Raw genomic sequence first — 23,915 nt, forward strand, 5'->3', positions numbered from 1 at the left:
CCTAACCAGCAGGAAGTGCCTTCTCTCCACTAATCACCTTTGTCTGCTACCTAGTGCTGGGGTGTTGGAAGGTTTTTATATTGGGTGAGGGTTAGAAGGGAGGTAGAGCAATAAGGAACCCCAACATAATAGGTTTAAAAATATACGCTATATGTGGTGCCCAGACGTGACTAGGTACAACAGGAAACTTGGTTTCTAATGCTGGAGAGGACACAGCAGGGCATGAAAGAGTGGACATAAGGCTTCAGGATGTCAGGAAAAAGTTCATAGCAGCAGATGCTGATTCTCTCAGGGCTCTCTGCTTCTTTGTTCCCAGAGGGAATTTTCCTGGTTTTGCTTTGTCTTCTTTCTGTATACCCTTTTTTTTTTTTTTTTTTTTTTTAAGAGGTTGGGAGAGTATCTGAAAAATTAGAAGGGTCACTCAATTTACTCATCTTTGAAAGGATTGCAAAACTGGATGTGAAACTAGAGAGTTTGCCAACAGAGGCTAGAGAGCTTGGAAAGTAAAAAGTGCCAGAGAGGGCTGGAGAGATGGCTCAGTGGTTAGGAGCACTGACTGCTCTTCCAGAGGTCATGAGTTCAATTCCGAGCAACCACATGGTGGCTCACGACCATCTGTAATGTGATCTGGTGCCCTCTTCTGGTGGGCAGGAGTACATGCAGGCAGAACGCTGTATACATAATAATAAATAAATAAATAAATCTTTTTTTTAAAAAAAGGTGCCAGAGAGAGTTCAGGCCTGGAGTCCGAGAGCAAGAATTTTCCTCAGGATGAGAGAGGGAAGCAGACTAGGTTGAAAAACAGAATAACATCTGACCCTGCACCACCCAGTTTTGATGTCAGGTCCCCAAAGCCCTTGTGTGAAGCAAGGGGCCAGGAAGAGTAGGAGGCTTTACAGAGCAAAAGAGTTAATCTTGCGCCAAGTGCACAACACCAGAGGAGTTGTCTGGGATTACAAAGTCACCATAAGTTTCCCCAGCAATTGTGCAGCACTTGCCTCCATTGATGGTGGCCATAAATGAGAGAACATAGTGTCCAATAGAAATGTTACATCTGAAGTATTTAAATGAGTCTATTGTTTCTCACAGAATGCATTCCCCCTTCTTTAAACAAATACTAAGTAAGTGGGGTACCAAAAACAGATTATTCACCAAGATGGAAGGGATTGATGCCAGCTGTGCTAGAAGCTGCTCAGCAGTTACAATGGTTATCATTAAGGGGCGATGAAGCTATAAATATAAACCAATGAGGTAGAGCATGCAGAATAAATGTTGCTAGAGATCAAATGCTTGGTGAAGGGTGTGATTCTTACCTACAAGAGCAAATTTAACTGATGACATTATAGAACAGTGTTGCTTGACAGCTTCAAAATCTAGAGATATTATTGAGGAGCCCAGGAAAATATCTACTGTGTTTATTAAGATAGTACAAGGCTCTGGAGGAGCCTTCACAGTCTTCTGTTTCACAGATTGGTTTCAGCTGTAAACAAAGCCGTGTCAAACCCTGATGCCAGACAGGTGTTGATAGAGACCTTGGCATTTGAGAATGCAAATACCAAATTTAAGGGAGCAATTAGACAATTAAAGCCACGAGCAGCTCCAATAGGTGAATGGGTAAGAGACACAACTGATATCGGCTCTCAGGAGTATCATTTCCAAATCACAGGGCAAGCCATAGCCAGAGGTCCCAAATATCAAAATACCTGGTGATTTAATTGAGGTGAATTTGGCCATTTACAAAGAATTTGTAAGGTTAAAAGCCTCAGAGCTCAAAATGGCATGTGCCACTTTCCTTTGGTCAGCCAGGAGATAACAGGCACACCAAGAAAACAAAATTAAGTACTGGTAATCTCATGCATGTTACTGAAGGCAGTGAAGCTTTAGATTTGGCCACAGATAAACCTCTTACCCTATCCCCAATAGGTAATTGTTACAAAAAACAACAAACAAACAAATAACACTGGTATTTATTCAGAGACAATAGGGATGATCTTTGGAAGAAGCTGGTTAACTTCTCAAGGGTTTGTTGTGGTTCCTGGTATTATAGATGGGGATAGCAGGGAAGAAATTAAGAGCAGGGTATATGTAAAAAAAAAAAAAAAAGGATATGAAAATTAATGCACAGAATAGAATTGCTCATCTGTTACTGTTTCCTTACATTCAGGGCAATACTGCTCCAGTAGAAAGAACAGGGGCATTTGGGAGTGCCAGAAATCTGTGATCTGGCAAACAGTACTTAACAACTAGAGACCCAAATTAATATTGGAAACATATGGTGTTGAAATAGAAAGTCTGGTAGATAAAAGAGCTGATGTCACTACCCTTTCCCAGAGGTTTCGGCATCCAGATTGGCCACTTCAGAAGGTGTATACATATTTTGTAGTAACTGGTTAATTATCTCAAGTGGGCCACTGCTGAAATACCAACTGCCATACCCATAAAAGGTATATCAAACAGACATGTATAGATCAGTGGTCTATAACAAAGGAAAAATTGCAAGCACTTGGACAGCTGGTACAAGAGTTGCTGGAGGCACAATATAACGAGAGTCTACTTGTTTTTTTTTTTTTAATTACCATTATTAGTAGTATTATCAGTATGCCCAGCTAACAATCAAGTAGAACACAGACACTTGTTTTTTTTGTTTTGTTTTTTTTTGTTTTTTGTTTTTTTTTAATGCCCAGCTAACAATCAAGTAGAACACAGACACTTGTTTTTTTGTTTTGTTTTGTTTTGTTTTTTTTAATGCCCAGCTAACAATCAAGTAGAACACAGACACTTGTTTTTTTGTTTTGTTTTTTTTTTTAAATAGCCTTAGTTAACCTGGGGCAGGGCAGATAAGATAGGTGTGGCTAAGGTTCCCAGGCTTAGAGAGAGAGAAGAGGAATCCTGGGAGAAGACCTGAGGGGTCCAGAGGTAAGAGAGGAAGGCCACCATGAGTTAGATGAAAGAGAAACACGTGGCAGGTGTGGATGGAGAGTTCGTCTCAGATGAAGAACATTAGCAAGTACTTGGGATTATGGATGGGAGGTAGCTTGATAGAAATTATTAGAAGCAGATGGCATGGGATTGGGGCAGGTATGTGATACCTGCCCCAGGTTAACTAAGTCTGTGTCTTAATTGGTCACTAGCCAGGCATACTGATAATTTTAAAACAAGTGGAGCTTGATGTGTGGCAGGTATCCACACTCTTAAAAATCATATTTTTTCATAGTCTGAAAGGAGGAAATAGCTCCCAGAAAGCATCCATAGACCAGAGCAAAGATTGCTACATACACGTGGCTGGTTAGAGAGGCAGAACTAGGATGCTAGCAGTCTTCTAAACTGACCTAGGGAATGGAGCTAAATGCCTAAAATAATAATAAAATAAAAATGCTATGGTCCCTTTCCAAGGTGCCATGGCAGAGGGCTCCTGGATCTTTTTTGGCTTTGTTTTGGTGTTTATGAATTCATTTACAATGGGCTTAGTCATAATCACACTTCTCCTTACCCTATCTAAAAGAGTTCAGAGAGAAAGGTGCAGAGCCAAGAAGTGTAAGACTAAGTTACTAGCAAATAGAAAGGAGAAGGAACTGAACTCTCCATAGAGTTGATAATGCCTGAAATTCAGAGCTCCTTAATTATTCTTATTGTACATAGTTTATTAATGTTAGAAAAAAGGTCATTTTTTTAGACTAAAAGGGGAAAATGTAGTGGAAGTTTTGGTTGCTTTCTACACTCAGCTGTGCTATTTACATATGTTTTTGTTTTAATCTCAGATGTATGGGGCTGCTTTAGTTTATCCACAGTTGTAAACTATGATTACATCGTGCTCTGGTGGGGGGCGGGGAGTGTGATCTTTGCAACCTGCATATAACTTAATTCTAAAAACTCTGAAGGATATTATAAACAGTAGAACCAGGGGAGAGTGTGGGGTGGCAGGGCTCTGAGAAAGGAGGAGGCTGCTCCTCTCCCCTGCTCCTTCTGGTTGCTGTTAATGAAGTTTGACAAGAAGAATTTGGAGATATCCGAAATTAATATTGGACTTGCCCCAAGGAATCTACAGACCCTAACCAGCAGGAAATACCCAAGAGACCCATGCCCCTTCTACCCACTAAACTTCTTTATCTCCCACCTAGTGTTGGTTTGGGTTGGAAGGAAAGTAGAAATGTAAGACCACAAATATAATAGATTTAAAAAATACAAACTACAGTAGTGTGTAGAGATTCAAATGGTGATTTCTGCTGCTAACATGGTTTTCTTATGAAATTCTGAGGCTTCTAGCACAATTCCTATCAATATGTGATCAAATATATCATTTCCTTGAGCTAGAGGTACTGGTAGACACATTTGGGATCTGGTAATGTATTATACATAATGAATGGTTTCTATTTCTGATAACTTGTTGAATAAAAAGTAAAGATAATTTTGAATCATCCTAGTAAGTTCAGCAGTACCTATATGAAAAACAACTCTTTCTGCATACTATAGTCAGTAAGTATATTAAGAGATTCTGGAAAACCTAATAATACCATGAGAATGGAAAACAACACTGATTTTTGAACTGAAGCATATGGGCTTTGAATTACTTCATGTATTTTTTCTGACTTATAACCAGCCATTCATACTAATTTATATCAGTATAAAATGTAAGAGCTTCAGGTATTGGCGTTCTGTTAATTTCTCCCAAACTGTTGCTACAAACTTTACAAACTTCATTGATTACCCTTAATGAAATAACAATGATTCCTGTTGGATTTTTTCCCCTCAAAACTGAAAATTCTTCCTCTTATAATAATTACATCGGAAACCTTTTATATGTTTTTACGTTTTTAAGTTTATTTGTATACTGAGAAGATCCATTCTAAAATACCATCTTCCCTTTGTATCGTGAACCCAGTAGAAGAGTGAGCTGAGGGCAATATAACTCGAACACAGTTCCCCTGAGAAGGTGCCCAAGCCTCTGGGTTTGGCGGAGCTTTTCACAATCAGGAGCGCTGAGTACCCCCGACAGCAGAACAAACATAGATTCCCTGAGGTGTGGACACTGTGGTGATTGACAAGATGCTATCTGACTGAGGTCCTTAGAGAGAATGCTGCGTATGTCAGACTCTACCCAGTGTGGACCCTCTGGTGCCTCTGGAAGTGTGAGGCGTGACTGAACTCCTTCCCACACTCCTCACACTTGAACGGTTTCTCCCTGGTGTGACTTATCTGGTGGACTTGGACATAGGACCTCTGGCTGAAGGCTTTCCCACACGTGTCACATTTATAGGGCTTCTCCCCCGTGTGCACCCTCAGGTGGGCCTGGAGGTTTGACGCCTGCCTGAACCGCTTCTGGCACACCTTGCATTTGAAAGGCTTCTCGCCAGTGTGGATGTTCTGATGCACCTGCAGACTTGAGGCATGACTGAAGCCTTTCCCACACTCCTCGCATTTATAGGGTTTCTCTCCTGTGTGGACGCTCTGGTGACTGTGAAGGCTCACGCTCCAGGTGAAACGCTTCCCACACACGTCACATCTGTATGGTTTTTCCCCGGTGTGAACTCTCTGGTGAGCTTGAAAAGTCGACCTCTGACTGAAGCCCTTCCCACACACACTGCAGCGAAATGGCTTCTCTCCTGTGTGGACCCGCTGGTGACTATGGAAGACTGAGCCTGAACTGAACCCCTTCCCGCACTCCTCACATTTATATGGCTTCTCTCCTGTGTGGATCCGCTGATGGCTGTGGAAGTTGGAATTTGAGCTGAAGCACTTCCCACACTCTTTGCACTCGTATGGCTTCTCCTTAGTGTGGACTCTCTCGTGGGTGCGAAGGCTCGAGCTACAGCTGAAACTTTTGCCACAGTCTCTACATGTATACGGCTTCTCTCCTGTGTGAGTTCTGTCATGGATCTGGAGGTGTGCCCACTGTGTGAAGCCCTTCCCACACACTTTACACTTGTAAGGCTTCTCTCCGGTGTGCACTCGGTAGTGGATGGTGAGGTCTGAGCTGCGGCTGAAGCCTTTCCCACAGCTGTCGCACCTGTAGGGCTTCTCCCCTGTATGGGTGGGCAGGTGAGCATTCAGTTGTGAGCTCTGGTTAAAGCTCTTCCCGCACTCAGGGCACCAGTAGCGCTTTTTTCCTAGATGAGCACTTTGTTGATTTGGGACACTGGAGCTATGTCCAGTGTCCTCATGTGTACTAGGCACAGGGGACTCCTTTCCTAAGAGGACCTGCTGATGGAGTTCCAGACTGGGGCTGTCAATGAAGGTGTCTTGGCCCTGGATGCACTGGGAGGCCTGTTCTGTGTAAACATGATGCTGGGTGAGGGGTGACTCAGGAAAGATGACTTTATCACAGTCACTGCTGCTGTGGGCTTTGTCTCTTTTATGCAGGATATTGTTATCGTGGTGGGAAATGCAACCGAGAATGTCAACTCCTGGAGCCAACAGTTGTGGCTTGTTTTTCACCAGAGTCTGTGCACAGTGTTGCTGCAGGTTCCGTCTGTCAGTAAGATGTGTTTTACTCCATGAACTCTGAACTCTTCCAGGCAGAAGTTCCTGATTTTCAGTAATGCTCCAATGGTGGCTTTTGAGACTTGCAAGGCTTTGCTCCAGGAAGTGAGGACCCTTTCCTTGACTGGTTAGTACAGTATCTGGAGTTCTGGCCAGCTTGATGACGTCATGGCTTGTCATTGGCCAGCATGGAGGCCGCCCCAGTGAGAGGCACCTCAATCCTGCTGCGTGAAGAGTCTCCATCTTGTTTGCACTCTGGCCTCCTGAAGGAAGAGAGAACAGAAGGTGACATGAGGAAGGATGGGGGACATCCAAGGTCCGAGTCCTCAGTTCTCTCTGGAAACATGACCAGAGTCGAAGACCAATGTCCCAGAGCTTTGAGAAACAAAGAACCACAACAAAAAGAGCACAGACTCAAAAGCAAGCCACATTTGACCATGGTAGGAAATATGGGGTGAGACTAGGAGCAAAACCTTAACGTCACCTTCAGCCTCCGCTGAGTCGCTGCCTGCACTGCTGATGCCCTGTGCAGCTGTGCAGACAGATTATGGGAAGGAAGCACTTTCAGCCTCTGGGCGGTTTTATTTGAGGGATGGTGTGAGCTGAAGTACACATGGGCGTGACTCCCCCGACACAGGAGGGAGCAGAGAAAACAAGACCTGCCTGGCCCTAACCTGTCTGTAAGTGACATGAAGATGGATCTGGCTCACTTGGACTTGAAGCAAACGTGAAAGAGTGTGATGGGAAGGTGCAGGGAGCTTTGGAGGCTGAGGGAAAAAGACAAGGCATATAGTGATTGTACTTAACAGCAAGGGCACAGATGCCGATGTCCAGCTTGAGGGAGTCACTGTGTTTGAGATCACACACATGTAGGAGGAGATTGGAATAGCTTCAGCACACAAACTTGCTTGGAAAATATAAAAAGAAAGCTAAGGCTTTTATATGGCCAGACCTTCAACATCCCTGCTGACTAGGGAAGGGCTTCTTTGGGAAGACATCAGCACACAAAGGCAGGATCAAGTGGGTTTCCTTCAGGCACCTGCTCTCCAACCTAAGCTCCCCAGGCTCACAAAGGACCAGGGGAAGGGCTCAAAGTCCAACGTAGATCTCAGCTGCCAACCTACGGCAGCAGATGCCCTGAAGGAACATCAAAGGCTGCAACGCTATCTGACAGAGCTCCCAAAGACAGCAGCAAACGACAGAGGAACAAATTATAACACAGGAAACAACGAAGGTGAACCGAGCAGCTTCTGAATCTGAAACTGGAAACCAATGAAGCAGAAGATCCAGTGATCCTGGGATGCAGCCTGGTGGCTTGCATGACACACTGGGAATGTTTATTTCAGTGGAGGAATGGGGTGTGGGAGGAACAGGGAAGGCTTCTGGGGATGGACGTTGCTCCAGCTGCACAAAGGCCAAGGGCTTCATGGAGATGTTGCTCACAGTGTGTAAACACCTAGGATTTTGGTGTTATGTCACCACAACCAAACAGAAATCCATGGTAACAGGTCTGGTAGTGCTCAGACACCATCAGGGGCAAAGGCAGGATGTGGAGAGTGAGCAGGAGACACGTGCCAAGCTGCCCCTGGAGAAGGGCTTGTGAGGACTCCTGACTAGACAAATACAGAGAAAGAGGAAGGGGGAAGGGGGATTGGCTTTCTACCAGGGACCTGTATTCTGTCCAGAGAGAAGCAAACAAAAGCAGATAAATAAAACACACATTTAGGTAGAACTGGAATATGAGTCCATACAAAGATGAGGTACCTGTCAGGCACAGTCGTCCAAACCAGTTACCCTAGTGCTTGGTGAAATGAGGGAGGAGAACCAAAAATATTAGGGTAAGTCTGGACTATACAGCAAGAGTGTGCCACACACAGAAAGAAAGAAAGAAAGAAAGAAAGAAAGAAAGAAAGAAAGAAAGAAAGAAAGACAGACAGACAGACAGACAAACTTGATTTTCCTGGGTATAATGGGAGACCAGTGGTCTGAGACAGGGAGTGGCATGGCACAATGGACTCTGGTCATGGAGGAAGGATGCACTTCACACAACAGCACAAGCAGTGCTGGGCTTCCTGTGGCTGCGCTTACCTGTCTGGGTCAGGATTCCAAGAAAGAGGTTGTGGAACTCCCTGCAGCTAAGGAACGTCAAGGAGGCCATGCATGAGGCAGAGGTGTCATTGCACAGAGGACCAGAGAGGGATTGTGTGAAGCCTGGAATGCCTTGGAGACCCCAAGAAATTACGGATGTCAGAGCCGTGAGATACCTACCAAGGAAAGCTGCTAACAGGGAGAGGAACCAGCCCAGGAGAGAGAAGTGTGCTAAAGTCAACAAAGCTGAAAGGAGCTGTTGGAGATCTAGAGCGCTTTGACACCAGACATGGAGAGGCAGAGTTTGGAGTCTGCTCTTCTAGTTTTTGTCCTTGATTTTGTTCAGTATTTCCTCACTGTGCTTTTAGAAAGATATATTCTGTGCCACTGTATGTTGTGTTATGTGTTAAGATTTTGTATTATGATTTTACAGGGTTTACAGTTTAAGAGATGGCATGAGTCCGAGAAGAGACTTTGAACTTTGGACTTTTGAACAAGGTTGAGACTTGACAGACAATGGGGACTTCCGTGGATGGACTGCACATGTTTTGCATTCTGACATGGCTACGAGCTATGGGGGCCTGGGTGTGGTGTGCTGGATGGGAAGAGGCCCCAACAGGCTCATGTGTCTGAATGTTTGGTCCATAGGCAGTGGCAAGGCTTGACAGGGATCAGGAGGTGTGGCTCGTTGAAGGAAGTGTGTCACTGGGCTTGGTCTTTGGAGTTTCAAATACTCAAGCCAGGCCCAGTGTCTCTCTCTCTTCCTGCTGCCTGCAGATCTGGATTAGAATTGTCTGCGACCATGTCTGCTGAATGCTGCCATGTTCCCACCATGATGATAATGGACTAAAGCTCAGACACAGTGAACACGCCCCAGTTAAATGCTTTCTTTTATAAGAGCTGCCATGGTCATAGAATTAACTAAGAACGCCCTCTCCTCCTGCCACGAGCACCCACACAGACCCACACCCACATGCACACAATCTCACACTCACAAAGAAATGTTCTTAAGTTTTTATTTAAAGCACAGCATGGGGCTGTGTGGGAAAGACTGTAAGCTTTGTCACAGGTGAAAGCAGTCTTGGCGGGCTTTACCCTTGGGCAACCCATGGATACTTTGTGATAGACTGAGTGGAGCCATCCTGGACCTGGAATTCAGGAAGCAGACCTGGGGACTCCACCTGGATTATTGTTTTTCTAATCGACCCTCAATGGGAGAAGGAGACAGCCCTTCCTACCTGACTCAGAGAGGAGCGAGCAACAGCAGGTGGGGCCAGGCTTGAGCGCCCGTGGATCAGCGAACAGACTGGACCAGCACACAGGCCAGAGACACCTAAGGACCCATCCCGTGGAACGGATACCGGAAGGTTCACTCTTTTTTTCCCTTTAACCTTTTTTCCTTTTTGTGTAAGCTAGTTGGGTTGTATAATAAAGTTTAATTGTTAAGAAACAGAGCCTACAGGACTGGAGAGATGGCTCAGAGGTTAAGACCACTGCCTGCTCTTCTAAAGGTCCTCAGTTCCATTCCCAGCAACCACATAGTGGCTCATAACCATCTATAATGAGATCTGGTGCCCTCTTCTGGTGTGTAGACACACACGCAAGCAAAACACTGTATACATAATAAATAAATAAATCTTTAAAGCACAGCATGGAGGTGTAAAATGAAGTCTTAAAAAAAAATAAAGTGGAGGATGGAGAGATGAATCAGTGATTCAGAGCACTGGCTGCTCCTCCACAGGACCCAGGTCTGGTTTGCAGCACCCACATGCTGGCTCACAACCATCTGTTACTCCAGTTCTAGGGGATCTGATGCCCTCTTCTCCCCTCTGTGGACACCAAGAATGAATGTGGTGCAGAGACATACACGCACACAAAACATGGACATAAAATACACAATAAATAAACCTAAAAGGAAAGCAGTGGAGTGTAACTAAGACACCGCACGTGAACTTCTGACATTGCCTAGGGACAGAGAGCACCATCCTCACCCACTGACAGAAGGTTCCTGAAGTTCTCCAGCATCACGTCATGGTACAGCTTCTTCTGGGCAGCATCCAGCAGCCCCAGCTCCTCCTCACTGAAGACCACAGCCACGTCCATGAATGTCACTGCCTCCTGTGACAGCAGAGACAGGCCACCTCAGTTTCATACCCAATGTCACTAGGACCTGAGCAATTGTTTACAGAGCGCCTATTGTCTTCGTTAGGGGTTCCTATTACTGTAACGGTATAAAATGACCATAGGCAATTTGGGGTGGAAAGGTTTTCTTTGACTTTCACTTCTATATTCCTGTTCATTATGAAGGAAGTCAGGAAGGGAACTCAAACATGGCAGGAGCTGATGCAGAGGCCATGGACGGCCGCTGCTTACTGGCTTACTTTCCATGGCTTGCTCATCCTGCTTTCTTATAGAACCCAGGACCACCAGCCCAGGGATGACACCAACCACAGTGGGCTGGGCGCTCCCACACTGATCACTCATTAAGAAAAACGCCTTACACCTAGACCTTATGTAGACATTGTCTCAACTGAGGGTCCTTGATCTCTGATGACTCCAGCTTGTGTAATGCTGATATATAACACCAGACAGTACATATATTTACCCACTTCTATGGTTACAAGGAGCTATGGCGGGGGGGGGGGGGGTTGGGGAAGAAAACACTGTTGCAAGGAATTTCCTGACTTTTCTGTAACTGGGTCACTAGGTTCATAGCTGTTAAGTGGGAAGTCCCAGAGTTCGGAGATAGAGAGGGACAATCCATGTAAGTACTAACATGCTGACTTTGTAGTGGAAACAGATGGCAATGCCTGGCTCCTCCTGAGCTGTACAGCTCCTGTGCACCTCCATCCCCAAAACAAAAATGTTCTGAAACCCATTTCATGAGTGATGACACCATTTAAAAGGTTTTATGCTGTGAACACTATGGATTTCATATTCAGAACAATTTATTAGTAAAGTCTATGCAAATATTCCTGAATCCAAAATTCCCTCAGTCAGTGAAAAGCTTGTGCTTCCAGAAGTATCTGGCAGATGGCACTGAAGTCTGAATCACTCATTATGTCCGTAGTCCGGTCAATCTAACAGGTTTTGTGTCAACTTTGCACAAACGAGACTCATCAAAAAGGAGGGACCATCAATTAGGAAAATATCTCCTAAACTGGGCAATGGTGCCACATGCTTTTATCCCAGAACTTGGGAGGCAGAGGCAGGCGGATCTCTGTGCATTCAAGACCAGCCATGCCTACAGGACAGCCAAGGCTACAAGAAGTAACTATCTGGAAAAGTCAAAAAAAGTAAGAAAATACATCCATTAGATCTAGCTGTAAGGGATTTTTTTTTTTTTAAACTAGTGATTGTTGGGGCAGGGCACCGCCATTGTAGGTCTGGCCATCCCTGACCTAATGGTCCTGGATTCTATAACAAAGCAAATGGGCAAGACGTGGCCAGCAAGCTAGTAAACAGCACCCATCCATTCACGCTGCATCAGCTCCTGCCTCCAGGTTCCTGTCTGTGTTCCCGTCCTGACTTCCTTCAGTGATGCACAGCAATACGGAAGTGTGCACCAAGTAAACTCTTTCCTCCCCAGCTTGTGTTTTGGTCATGGTGTTTCGGTGCATCAATAAGAACCCTAACTAGGGAGGCCATGGTGGTGCAGGGCTTTAATCCCAGCACTCAGCAGGCAGAGGGGGGAGGCCTCTGTGTCCAGGCAAGACAGGGCTACAGCATGAGTTCCAGGACCAACAGGGGACACACAGAGGAACTGGTGGTGGGGAAGAGGGAGAGAAAAGAAAAATGAAACCCTATCTAAGACACAGGCCTCTGAGAACCTGCTGGAACAGACATTCAGCTTGTTGCTTGTTCTCAGGAACACACACCAGCCAACAGCCTCCTCCCACCAAACCTGTCTTCTCAACGACACCCCCTCACACTGTCACGCAGTTCAGTGTGGCTCAGCTGCACAGTGCTTGCCCAGCATGCAGGGTCCTGTTTTCAGTCCCTAGCACTGGGGGGAGTGGGGGAAGCCACCGACTTACCTGTGACTTGGTCATTGCTCTCTTCTTCTCTTTGACACAAGGCAGGGCTCTGGGAAGCAAGCTGGGGGGAGGAAGGGCGTCATGAGAGCATCGCTAGGACAGTCAGTCCACATGGCTGCCTCAGCCTTCCCATCAGCCCCAAGCACTGGCATTCCAAGTCTGTGCGCCCAGACCTGGCTTTTCTACCCACTTCCTGTTAACCGGGAGTGTCAGCCTCCAGGTCACCAAGGCATCCATCCGTGCCTCATCTCACTCACCACAAAGGGTGAGGAAAGTCAACATTCTCTTTCCAGCAACTTTCAGGGTGCTGGATGCTCTTACCTTCACAAAGCTGCCTGTGGTGATAAGCTTCACAGAAAGGCAAATTTTAAGATGCCTGGAACTCACTTAGGAATGCTGTGTCATGACTGACCACCACTCTCAGAAAGGTCTGTTAATTATGACAGTATCTTAAATATAATTCTTTCCATACGTAGTGTGAAATTCCACCTCTTTGTTCTAAATAGTTTAAATACTAGTAAACGTTACAAGTCTACCCGCCCCCAAGTAAATAAGTAAATGCAAAAAAAAAAAAATCACATATAAAGCAGAGCTGCACACCACTTAAGGCTTCAGGGCACCGGCCTCCATCACCACAGCTCCTCTCCAGGCTCCGTGGGAAGCTGGACTCTCCTGGGGCTCCACAAGAAGCTGAGATGGTCCAGGAATCCCGGGCAGCGCCGCCTCAGGCAGAGCCCAGCAGAGAGGACCCGGCCGCCGCCCCCGCCGTCACAGAGTCGGTCCCCGAGGGGAGAGCACGAACGCACACGAAGGATCGTGGGACGATCCAGGTTCTCACGCCACCAGAACCATTGCCCGGAAGCCACACTTCTTGGGAGCGGAAGTGAACTCAGCCACCACGGGTGTAGGAACTACATTTCCCAAAATGCCTCAGCGGAAGATCCTAGCTCTGGTACTCTTCCGGGACTACATTCCCCAGAATGCAAACCATGTTTGTAGGATTCAACCTCTTTTAACTAGAGTGGTATCAGTGGAAATATCTGTTTGGGATTTAGCTCTCCTAGGTTGCTTTGCGGTTTGTTCTTTTCTGAAATGCCATGAAAGACAACAATGAATTCTTTGTTGTTTTTGTTTTGGGATTCTTGGAGAGTTTCTTTGTCTTGGAGGAACTCCTCTGTAGACCAGGCTGTTAGGGACTTCTGAGACCCACCTGAGACCTGCCTTCAGAGATTTGGAATTAAAGGCCTGTGCCATCACCTGTCCTTTAGTAATACATTTTCAGTCTATACTTTGTGGTTTGGATTGAGTAATTTCTATCATGCTGTCTGCCAGTTCAACAATTTTCATCACCAAAATATTGTTTACCCCATTTAATTAGTTTTGGTTTTTCCTTTTGGATATTGTAATTCTTAAGTCTGCAATTACCATCAAAAGATACTGACCTCCTATCCACAGCTTCAGAGAGTAATTTTGTTTCTAAAAGTCAAACTTTAAGTTATAACTTGCTTAATGCCATAGAAATCAAGGAAGTTTTTGTTTTTGTTTTTCATTTTAAAGATTTGCTTTTCAGAGAGATCCAAGAGGATGGTGCTGATCATGAACTGTGGTTGATTGGCAGCATTGAGCTGAGGAACGGGACTCAGAGCTACCGAGCACCAGAGCTTCAATTCCCTGGGTGAGAGGGGTCCACCCTGTGTGGAGCATGGGTCAGCCTGCCCTCGGACCATCCAGCTGGTTCAGGGAGGCGTCCCTGGGTCCCAGTGGGAGGGTGCCTAGCCCCAAGAGTCTGGATGCATGTCTGCCTTCCAGATGCATCTGCACTCTACATCCTGTCCTCTGTGTCCCATACTGAACTGTGGGCTGCAGGGCAGCAGCATCTAGGTCTACTAGCCCAGGGGAGATGCCAAGGTGCAGAGCACAGGAGGATCTGACATTGGATCACCCAGCCAATCCACAAAGAGTTCAGGGGTCCAAGGAGGCACAGGGGCAGGTGCAGGAGTGGTCCCCAAGCCTTAGTCGTACAGCAGGCACACAGCACTTTCGCTCTCTTTCTCAGCCAAGCAGTGGCCCAAAAAGGCACCAGTGTCTGGGGCTTATAGCCCAGAGGAGACGCCATAGTGTGGAACACAGGTCACCTGTCCAATTCACGGAGAATTCCCAGATCCAAGCAGGTGTAGTCAACAATTTCCAAAGCCTAGCTAGCCACACACCGGTCACGAGCAGCACCGGTGATCTGTGTTTCAGATGGAAGTGTGGCCTTCAAGGCACCAGTGACTTGGTCTTTTAGCCGAGAGGAGACCCCACAGTGTAGAGCATATGTGGATCTGATCTCAGGCCACTCTGCCACCTAGGTCACCCACCTGACCCACAGAAGGTCTCCCTGATCCCCGCAGGTGAGGGTCTCACCCTATAGCCACTTACCTATGAACTGCTCTCAATGGCTAGTGAAGGACACCATAAACCACCACTCGACGTCAAAGACAGCAGGTTGATTAAAGGCCGGTGTGAAAACACAAACAACACAAGCCAAAATGTTATGGCATCTCCAGAACCAGGCATCTCAAAGCAATCAGTCCTGGAAAATCAAACACAACTAAAACACAAGAAACTGACCTCAAATCCTACATAATGAGGATGATAATGGAGGGAAAATGAGCAAAATCCGCACAGAAATACAGGAATATACAGCCAAACAGACTGAGGACCTTAGAGAGGCCATGACAGAGGCCTATAGAGAGGAAATGAAAATAATTACAGTAGGAAAATGCAAACAATCAGATGAATGAAATCAATAAGATGGTTCAAGATCTGAAGATGAAAATGGGAAAAATAATAAAAGCACAAGCTTAGGAAAGCCTGAAAAGTGAGAACTTAGAGATGAAAACAGGAAATGCAGAGGTAAGCATCTCCAACAGAACACAAGAGACAGAGGAAAGAATCTCAGGCGTAGAAGATACAATGGAAGAATTTGATGCAACCATCAAAGAAAATGTTAAATATAAAAAAATCCTGGCACAAACCATCCAACCAACCATGGACACCATGAAGAAATGAAACCTGAGAACAATGAGGTGAGGAAAGAGAAAACGCCCCACTCCAAGGCCCAGAAAATATTTTCAACAAAATCATAGAAGAAAATTTCCCCCAATTTAAAGAAAGGAGATCCATTGAGAGTCTTTGATATCCCTTTCTGTTTGTAAAGCATCTCTTTTAAAGTGCAATTAGATCTCTCTACGACTTCTTGTCCTGCAGGATTGTGTGGTAGACCGTAAAATGCTTTACATATTGAATTAAAAGTTTAATTTTTATTAATTATTGGTTAATATTTAATTTACCAAACATGTGAAATGAAACATATCCGTCTGCCAAGTTCCATTTCTCTGGGTACATTTTGGGTTACTCTGTGATTGGTAATGACATTTGGTCACATAGAGTAGCACGTTTTCTTAAAATGCCCTTGCCTTCCTATACAATAACAGAAACATCCCCTTTAAACCTTTGCTGTCAACATGGTGTTTCTTCTGAAATTCTGACGCTCCTAGCACAATTTCTGTCAATATATGATCAATATATTGCCTAGCGGTCCTGGAAAACACATGTGGGGTCTGATATGTATTATATATAACGGGTGGTTTCTATTTGTGATCACTTGTAGGTAAATAAGCAGTAAAGATGACTTTGAATCACAAATGAATACTTTCAGCAATTTCTGTATGTAAAACACCTCTTTCTGCATATTAAAAGTTAGTGCCTATGTTATGACATTCAAGAAAATCAGACAATACCAGAAGAGTGGCAAACAACTCTGTTTTTTTTTTTTTTTTTTTTTTTTTAAACCAAAGCATATGGGCTTTGAATTACTTTATGTATTTTTTCGGATTTATAATCAGTCATTCACAACTAACTTGTATCAGTATAAAATGTAAGAGCTTTAGGAATTACATAAAATGAAGTTGCTTGCTTTTAGGATATTTGTGGTTAATGTCTTCCCAACAGTTGCTACAAGCTCTTTGTAAATCTTCACTGATTGCCCATAACAAAATATCTAGGATTCCTATTGGCTTTTTTCCCCACTGAAAATTGAAAATTCTTCCTCTTATACTTAAATCACAATTTTTAATGTCTTTTTTTTTTTTTTTTTTTTTTTTTTTTAGTTTATTTGTACGCTAAGAAGATACATTCAAATATACTATCTTCCCTTTGCATAATGAGCCCAGTAGGAAAAAAAAAAAAAAAAAAAGAGTTGAGGGCAATATAACTCAAATACAGTTCCCCTGAGAAGATGCCCAAAGCCTCTGGGTTTGGGGGAGCTTTTAACAATCAGCAGCATAGAGTACACCTGACAGCAGAACAAAGAGACATTCCCTGCAGTGTAAACGCGACGTGCTGAGGCTCTCACAGCACATATAGGAGCCTGTTTGGGGATGTAATTTTGATGCTAATTACTGCTTGCTGTGTGTGACCCACCTTTTGTTTAATAAAAAGCCATTCCACCTGGGCAGGGCAAAGGAGATAGGTGGAGCTTAGAGAGAGAGGGATTCTGGGAAGAAGAAGGACCACCACCAGGAGAAGGAGAGAGACCTGAAGTGAAGAGAGGAAGGCAGCCATGGGTCAGCTGGAGAAGAAGCACATGGCCTGTGGCGTGGATGGAGAATCCAGCCCAGATGAACATGAACAAGTATATGGGATTATGGATGGGAGGTAGCTTGATGGAAATTATTGGAAGCAGATGGCATGGGATTGAGACAGGGATCCCATGCCTGTCCCACTATGGGAGGTAGTTTAGAGGATTGATATCTGCCCTGCCCTGGGTTAACAAAGGATATCTTAAAATATAACAAGTGTCTGTGTCTTGATTGATTGCTAGCCAGGCCTACAGGTAATAGAGATAATACAGATGATTTTTAAAAAACAATATGAGCCTCTAACCAGTGTGGACCATCTGGTGCCTCTGGAAGTGTGAGGCGTGACTGAAGCCTTTCCCACACTGCTGACACGTGTATGGTTTCTGTCTTGTGTGAACCTTCCTGTGAGCGCTAAGTGCTGTGCTCCAGCCGAAGCCCTTCCCACACTGCTGACACTTGAATGGTTTCTCCTTGGTGTGACTTATCTGGTGGACTTGGACATAGGACCTCCGGCTGAAGGCTTTCCCACACGTGTCACATTTGTAGGGCTTCTCCCCCGTGTGCACCCTCTGATGGGCGTGGAGGTTTGAGGCCTGCCTGAACTGCTTCTTGCACACCTTGCATTGGAACGGCTTCTCCCCAGTGTGGATGTTCTGATGAACCTGCAGACTTGAGGCACTGCTGAACCCTTTCCCACACTCCTTGCATTTATAGGGTTTCTCTCCCGTGTGGACGCTCTGGTGACTGTGAAGGCTGACTCTCCAGGTGAAATGCTTCCCGCACACGTCACATCTGTATGGTTTTTCTCCAACGTGAATTCTTAGGTGAGCTTGAAAAGTCGACCTCTCACTGAAGCCCTTCCCACACACACTGCAGCGAAATGGGTTCTCTTCTGCGTGGACCCGCTGGTGCCTATGGAAGGTGGAGCCCGAACTGAAACCCTTCCCACACTCCTCACATTTATATGGCTTCTCTCCTGTATGGACCCACTGATGGCTGTGGAAGTTGTAATTAGAGGTGAAGCACTTTCCACACTCTTTGCACTCGTATGGCTTCTCCTTAGTGTGGACTCGCTGGTGGGTGCGAAGGCTCCAGCCACACCTGAAACTTTTGCCACAGTCTCCGCATGTATAAGGCTTCTCTCCTGTGTGAGTTCTCTCATGCATCGTGAGGTGTCCGCTCCGTGTGAAGCCCTTCCCACACACCTCACAATTGTAAGGCTTCTCTCCAGTGTGCACTCGGCAGTGGATGTTGAGATCTGCCCTGCGGCGGTAGCCCTTACCACAGCTGTCACACGTGTATGGCTTCTCACCTGTATGGGTGGGCAGGTGAGCATACAGTTGTGAGCTCTGGTTAAAGCTCTTCCCACACACAGGGGACCGGTATTGCTTTTTTCCTGGATGAACACTTTGTTGAATGGGGACACTGGAGCTATGGCCGGTGTCCTTATGTGTAGTAGGTACAGGGGACTCCTTTCCTAAGCGGACCTGCTGATGGAGTTCCAGACTGGGGCTGTCAATGAAGGCGTCTTGGCCCTGGATGCACTGGGAGGCCTTCTGTTCTGTGTAAACATGATGCTGGGTGAGGGGTGACTCAGGAAAGATGACTTTACCACAGTTAATATTGCTGTGGGCTTTGTCTCTTTTATGCAGTTTATTGTTATCGTGGTGGGAAATGCAACTCAGAATGTCAACTTCTTGAGCCAACAGTTGTGGCTTGTTTTTCACCAGAGTCTGTGCACAGTGTTGCTGAAGGTTCCGTCTCACAGTAAGATGTGTTTTACTCCATGATCTCTGAGATCTTGCAGACAGAATTTCTTGACTTTCAGTAATGCTGGAATGGGGTCTTTTGAGACTCTCAAGACAGCTGCCATCTTCTAAGGCCCAGAGAGGCTCTTCTCCAGCCCTCTGGAACTGCTCCAGGAAGTGAGGACCCTTTCCTTGAGTGTTTATTACAGCTTCTGGAGTTCTGGCCAGTCTGATGACATCATGGCTTGTTATTTGCCAGCATGGAGGCTGCCCCAGGGAAAGGTACCTTAATCCTTCTGTACGAAGATTCTCCATCTTGTTTGGATTCTGGCCTCCTGAAGGAAGAGAGAACAGAAGGTGAGGTCAGCAAGGATGGGACATGGAAGGCCCGAGTCCTCAGTTCTCTGTGAGACATGAACTAGATAATAGAATACAAGATGAACATGCCAGATTGAGGAATAAAGAACTACAAGAAATAGAGTGAACCCTGAAAAGCAAGGCATAATTGACGATGAAGGGAAGTCTGTTGTGAGCCCAGAAGCAAAGGCTCAAGGTTGGACTCGGCCTCTGCTGAGCACCTGCCTTGCTGTGCCTGTGTGCAGCTGTGCAGACGGATAAGGGGAAGGAAGCATTTCTCAGCATCTGGGCATTTTCACTTGAGGGATGGTGTGAGCTGAGGTACACATGGGTGTGACTCCTCCCTGAGACTGGAGGGAGCAGAGAAAACTGGTCCTAACCCATCTGCAGTTGATATGACGACCGAGCCAGTTCACTTGACATGAAGCAACGGTGAGAGGGTGTAATGGGAAGCCGCAGGGAGGTTTGTTTAGAGGGTTAGAGTTTTGAGGGAGCTTTTGAGGGAAAGTGATGAGCTGTAAAGGAACTGCACAGACAGCAGAGGCCCAGAAGCTGACGTCAGCCTAAGGAAGTCACTGTGTTAGAGATCACACACACGTAGGAGGACACGGGAATACCTTCAGCACTCAAGCTCGCTTGGAAAACATAAGAAGAAAGCTAAGGCTTTTAGACGGTCAGACCTTCAACACACCTGCCGACTAGGGAAGGGCTTCTCTGGGAAGACATGAGCACACATGGGCAGCAGCGAGTGGGTTTGCTTCAGGCACCTGCTCTCCAACCTAAGCTCACCAGCCTCACAAAGGCGCAAGGGAGGGGCTCAAAGTCCAAGGCAGATCTCAGCTGCCAACCTACGGCAGCAGACGCCCTGAAGGGAACATCAAAGGCTGCAACGTTATCTGACAGGTCCCCCAAAGACACCAGATAATGACATGGGAACAAATTATAACACGGGAAACAACAAGTGTGAACCAAGCAACTTCTGACTCTGAAAATGGAAACAAGCAAAGCAGAAGACCCAGTGGTCCTGGGACACAACCTGGTGGTGGCTTTCATGACACACTAGGAATGTTTATTTCAGTGGAGGAATGGGGTGTGGGAGGCACAGGGAAGGCTTCTGGGGATGGACGTTGCTGCAGCTGCACAAAGGCCAAGGGCTTCATGGAGATGTTGCTCACAGTGTGCAAACACTTGGGATTTTGGTGTTACGTCACCACAACCAAACCTAAATCCATGGTAACAGGTCTGGTAGTGCTCAGACACCATCAAGGGCAAGGGCAGGATGTGGAGAATGAGCTGGAAACACATCTAAAGCTACTCTGAGAGAAAGTCCTATGAGGATTCCTGATCAGGCAAATAGAGAGAGGGAGGGACAGAGAGAGAGAGAGAGAGAGAGAGAGAGAGAGAGAGAGAGAGAAAGAGAGAGAGGAAGAAGAAGAAAAGAGAAGAGAGAAGAGAGAGGAGAGAAGAGAGAAGAAAAGGAGAGAGAGAGGAGAGAGAAAGAGAGAGAGGAGAGAGACAGAGACACACACACAGAGAGAGAGAGAGAGAGAGAGAGAGAGAGAGACAGACAGACAGACAGACAGAATGGCATTCCACAAGGGAAGTGCATTCTGTCCAGAGAGAACAAGGGGCATCAGCAGGGACAGAAAAATACAGGAAGATAAAACTGCATGTTGGCAGAACTGGAAGGCGAGTCCCTACAAAGATGGGGCACCTGTGAGCACAGTCAACCAAACCGGGTACCCTAGTGCTTGGGGAGCTGAGGGAGGAAAGCAGTGGAGTATAAATAAGACATCGCATGTGAACTTCTGACATTGCCAGGGGCCCCAGGTGCCATGCTCACCCACTGACAGAAGGTTCCTGAAGGTCTCCAGCATCACGTCATGGTACAGCTTCCTCTGGGCAGCATCCAGCAGTCCCAGCTCCTCCTCACTGAAGACCACTGCCACATCCCTGAACGTCACTGCCTCCTGTGACAGGAAACACAGGCCACCTCAGTTTCATACCCAATGTCACTAGGACCTAAGCAACTGTTTACACAGCACCTATTGTCTTAGGGTTTCTATTACTCCAACAATACGATGTATTTTGATGCTAATTACTGCTGGCCGTATGTGTGGCCCAGTCTTTTGTTTAATAAAAAGCTATCTCACCTGGGCAGGGCAAAGGAGATACGTGGGGCTAGGAAGGAGAGGAATTCTGGGAAGTAAAAAGGATCTCCACGAGGAGAAAGGAGAGAGACCTGAAGGGAAGAGAGGAAGGCCGCCATGGGTTAGCTGGAGGAGAAACACATGGCCCGTGGCGTGGATGGAAAATCCGGCCCAGATGAAGAACATGAGCAAGTATGTGGAATTATAGATGGGAGGTATCTCAACAGAAGAGCTGTTTGGTGGTGGCGAGGAGGGAGAGAAAAGAAAAATGAAACCCTAACTAAGACACAGGCCTTCTGATGTACTTCCTCAAGTACTGGCCACCAGTTTGTGTTTGATATTTTTTTTGAGTCAGGGTCTCTCAGTGGCCTGGAACTTGCCCAGGAGGGTAGGATGGCTGCCAGTGAGCACCAGGGATCTGTCTGTCTCCACAGAAACAGGGGACCCTGACTCAGCAAGGGGGAAGAAGAAAGCCCGACTCCCAAACGCTGACCTCTGACACCTACATGCATGCCTTGGCATGCTCACAAACAAGCCCCTCACACTATAATAATAATAAACAATTTTAAAATTAAAAGAAAATCATAAACCATTTGAGCTTGAAGAACTCTTACTTGTAAAACATAATTAGGACAACTATGAAAAATCATGTCACTTTTAAGATGTAGTTGAACTTAAACTTTATTTACTTATTTATTTATTTTTAGTTTTCGAGACAGGGTTTCTCTGTGTAGCCTTGGCTGTCCTGGACTCGCTTTGTAGACCAGGCTGGCCTTGAACTCACAGCGATCCGCCTGCCTCTGCCTCCCGAGTGCTGGGATTAAAGGTGTGCGCCACCACGCCCGGCAAACTTTATTTTTTTAATGTTTGTGTACGCTCTGTGTTTGCATGCACATGTGTGTCCAGGGGCCCTGGGAGGCCTCAAAAGGGTGCTGGATCCCCCAGAGTTACAGACAATTGTAAGCTATCAGGAGTGGGTGATGGGAACCAAACTGAGCCAGTACTTCTAACTACTGAGCCCTCTCTGCAGCTCACTTTCTCTATCTCAAAATTCATTTACCCTTTTTCATCTTCATGTCTGTAATGTACTTTGAGCACATGTCCCCCCACTAACCTCTCTCATCCCCCCTCCCACCAAACCTGTCTTCTCAGCAACACCCCCTCACACAGTTCAGTGTGGCTCAGCTGCACAGTGCTTGCCCAGCATGCAGGGTCCTGTTTTCAGTCCCTAGCACTGGGGGCAGTGGGGGAAGCCACCGACTTACCTGTGACTTGGTCATTGCTCTCTTCTTCTCTTTGACACAAGGCGGGGCTCTGGGAAGCAAGCTGGGGGGAGGAAGGGTGTCATGAGAGCATCGCTAGGGCAGTCAGTCCACATGGCTGCCTCAGCCTTCCCATCAGCTCCAAGCGCTGGCATTCCAAGTCTGTGCGCACAGACCTGGCTTTTCTACCCACTTCCTGTTAACCGGGAGTGTTACCAAATCCTTGTCTCACCTCACCCACCACAAAGGGTTAGGAAAGCCCATATTCCCTTTCCAGTAACTTTCGGGGGGGGGATGGGATGCTCTTACCTTCAGAAGCTGCCTGTGGTGATGGGCCTCACAGAAAAACAAATTTTAAGATGCCCTGGGCCTCACAGAAAAACAAATTTTAAGATGCCCTGAAACTCTCTGAAGAATGCTGCGTCATGGCTGACCACCACTCTCAGAAGGGTCTGTTCATTGTGACAGGTACCTTACATAAAATTGTCTGTACCTAGGTGTGGAATTCCACCCCCTCGCTCTAAAAGGTTGAAACAGTAGTAAACGTTGCTCATCTGCAAGAGCCTCCTCCACAAAGTCTCTTTTTCCGTCTGACTTTAGATAATGACCAATAAAAACCTAAACCCTGTCTAAGGACAGGGCAGTCTGGCACTACGATATGACTAAGTGGGTAAAGGTGACTGCCTCTGGACACCACAGGCTGTAAGCCTGACAACCTGACAAGTTGTCTTCTCACCTCCTCTTTATACAAGCCTTGCCAGCCCCCTAAGTAAACAAATAAATGCAAAAACAAACCAAAACAAAAAAAATCACATTTAAAAACCAGCGTTGCACACCACTTAAGGCGTCAGGGCACCGACCTCCGTCCCCACAGCTCCTCTCCAGGCTCCGTGGGAAGCCAGACTCTCCCGGGGGCTCCACAAGCAGCTGAGATGGTCCAGGAATCCCGGGCAGCGCCGCCTCAGGCAGAGCCCAGCAGAGAGGACACGGCCGCCGCCCCCGCCGCCCCGCTTCTCCCCGGGCCGCAGACTCGATCCCCGAGGGGAGGCACCTGGAGCACGAGCGCACATCAAGGGCCGTGGGACGAACCAGGTTCCCACTTCACGGGAACCACTGCCCGGAAGCCATGCTACGAATTGGAAGGAGGGGGGCGGTGACAGGGCTGGAAGTG

The 23,915-nt window shown here is 46.4% G+C and overlaps 4 protein-coding genes and 1 pseudogene across 5 annotated transcripts in view; 1 reads left to right on the forward strand and 4 right to left on the reverse strand.

Moving 5' to 3' along the window:
• Nucleotides 1-23,728, reverse strand: part of LOC127203721 (zinc finger protein 235-like) — a 190,191-nt pseudogene extending 166,463 nt beyond the window's left edge.
• LOC127203712 (zinc finger protein 235-like) overlaps nt 1-23,915 on the reverse strand; it is a 301,721-nt gene that overhangs the window by 193,056 nt on the left and 84,750 nt on the right. The gene's annotated exons all lie outside the window — the stretch shown is intronic.
• The window catches only part of LOC127203715 (zinc finger protein 235-like), a 176,407-nt gene that overhangs the window by 114,719 nt on the left and 37,773 nt on the right, over nt 1-23,915 (forward strand). The window lies entirely within an intron of this gene.
• LOC127203720 (zinc finger protein 235-like) lies at nt 5,092-23,728 on the reverse strand. The gene is made up of 5 exons (XM_051162570.1): nt 23,605-23,728; nt 13,203-13,226; nt 12,603-12,663; nt 10,557-10,683; nt 5,092-6,740 (listed from the first exon to the last, which is right to left on the reverse strand). The coding sequence occupies exons 3-5, from the start codon at nt 12,615-12,617 to the stop codon at nt 5,092-5,094; spliced, it is 1,791 nt and encodes a 596-aa protein (XP_051018527.1). The 5' UTR covers nt 12,618-12,663; nt 13,203-13,226; nt 23,605-23,728.
• On the reverse strand, nt 17,527-23,728 carry LOC127203742 (zinc finger protein 235-like). Its single transcript, XM_051162591.1, has 4 exons — nt 23,581-23,728; nt 22,748-22,808; nt 21,176-21,302; nt 17,527-19,310 (listed from the first exon to the last, which is right to left on the reverse strand). Exons 2-4 carry the CDS (start codon nt 22,760-22,762, stop codon nt 17,527-17,529), a joined length of 1,926 nt encoding a protein of 641 aa, XP_051018548.1. The 5' UTR covers nt 22,763-22,808; nt 23,581-23,728.

Source organism: Acomys russatus, chromosome 19, assembly GCF_903995435.1.
Source record: "Acomys russatus chromosome 19, mAcoRus1.1, whole genome shotgun sequence".
Classification (NCBI taxonomy): domain Eukaryota; kingdom Metazoa; phylum Chordata; class Mammalia; order Rodentia; family Muridae; genus Acomys; species Acomys russatus.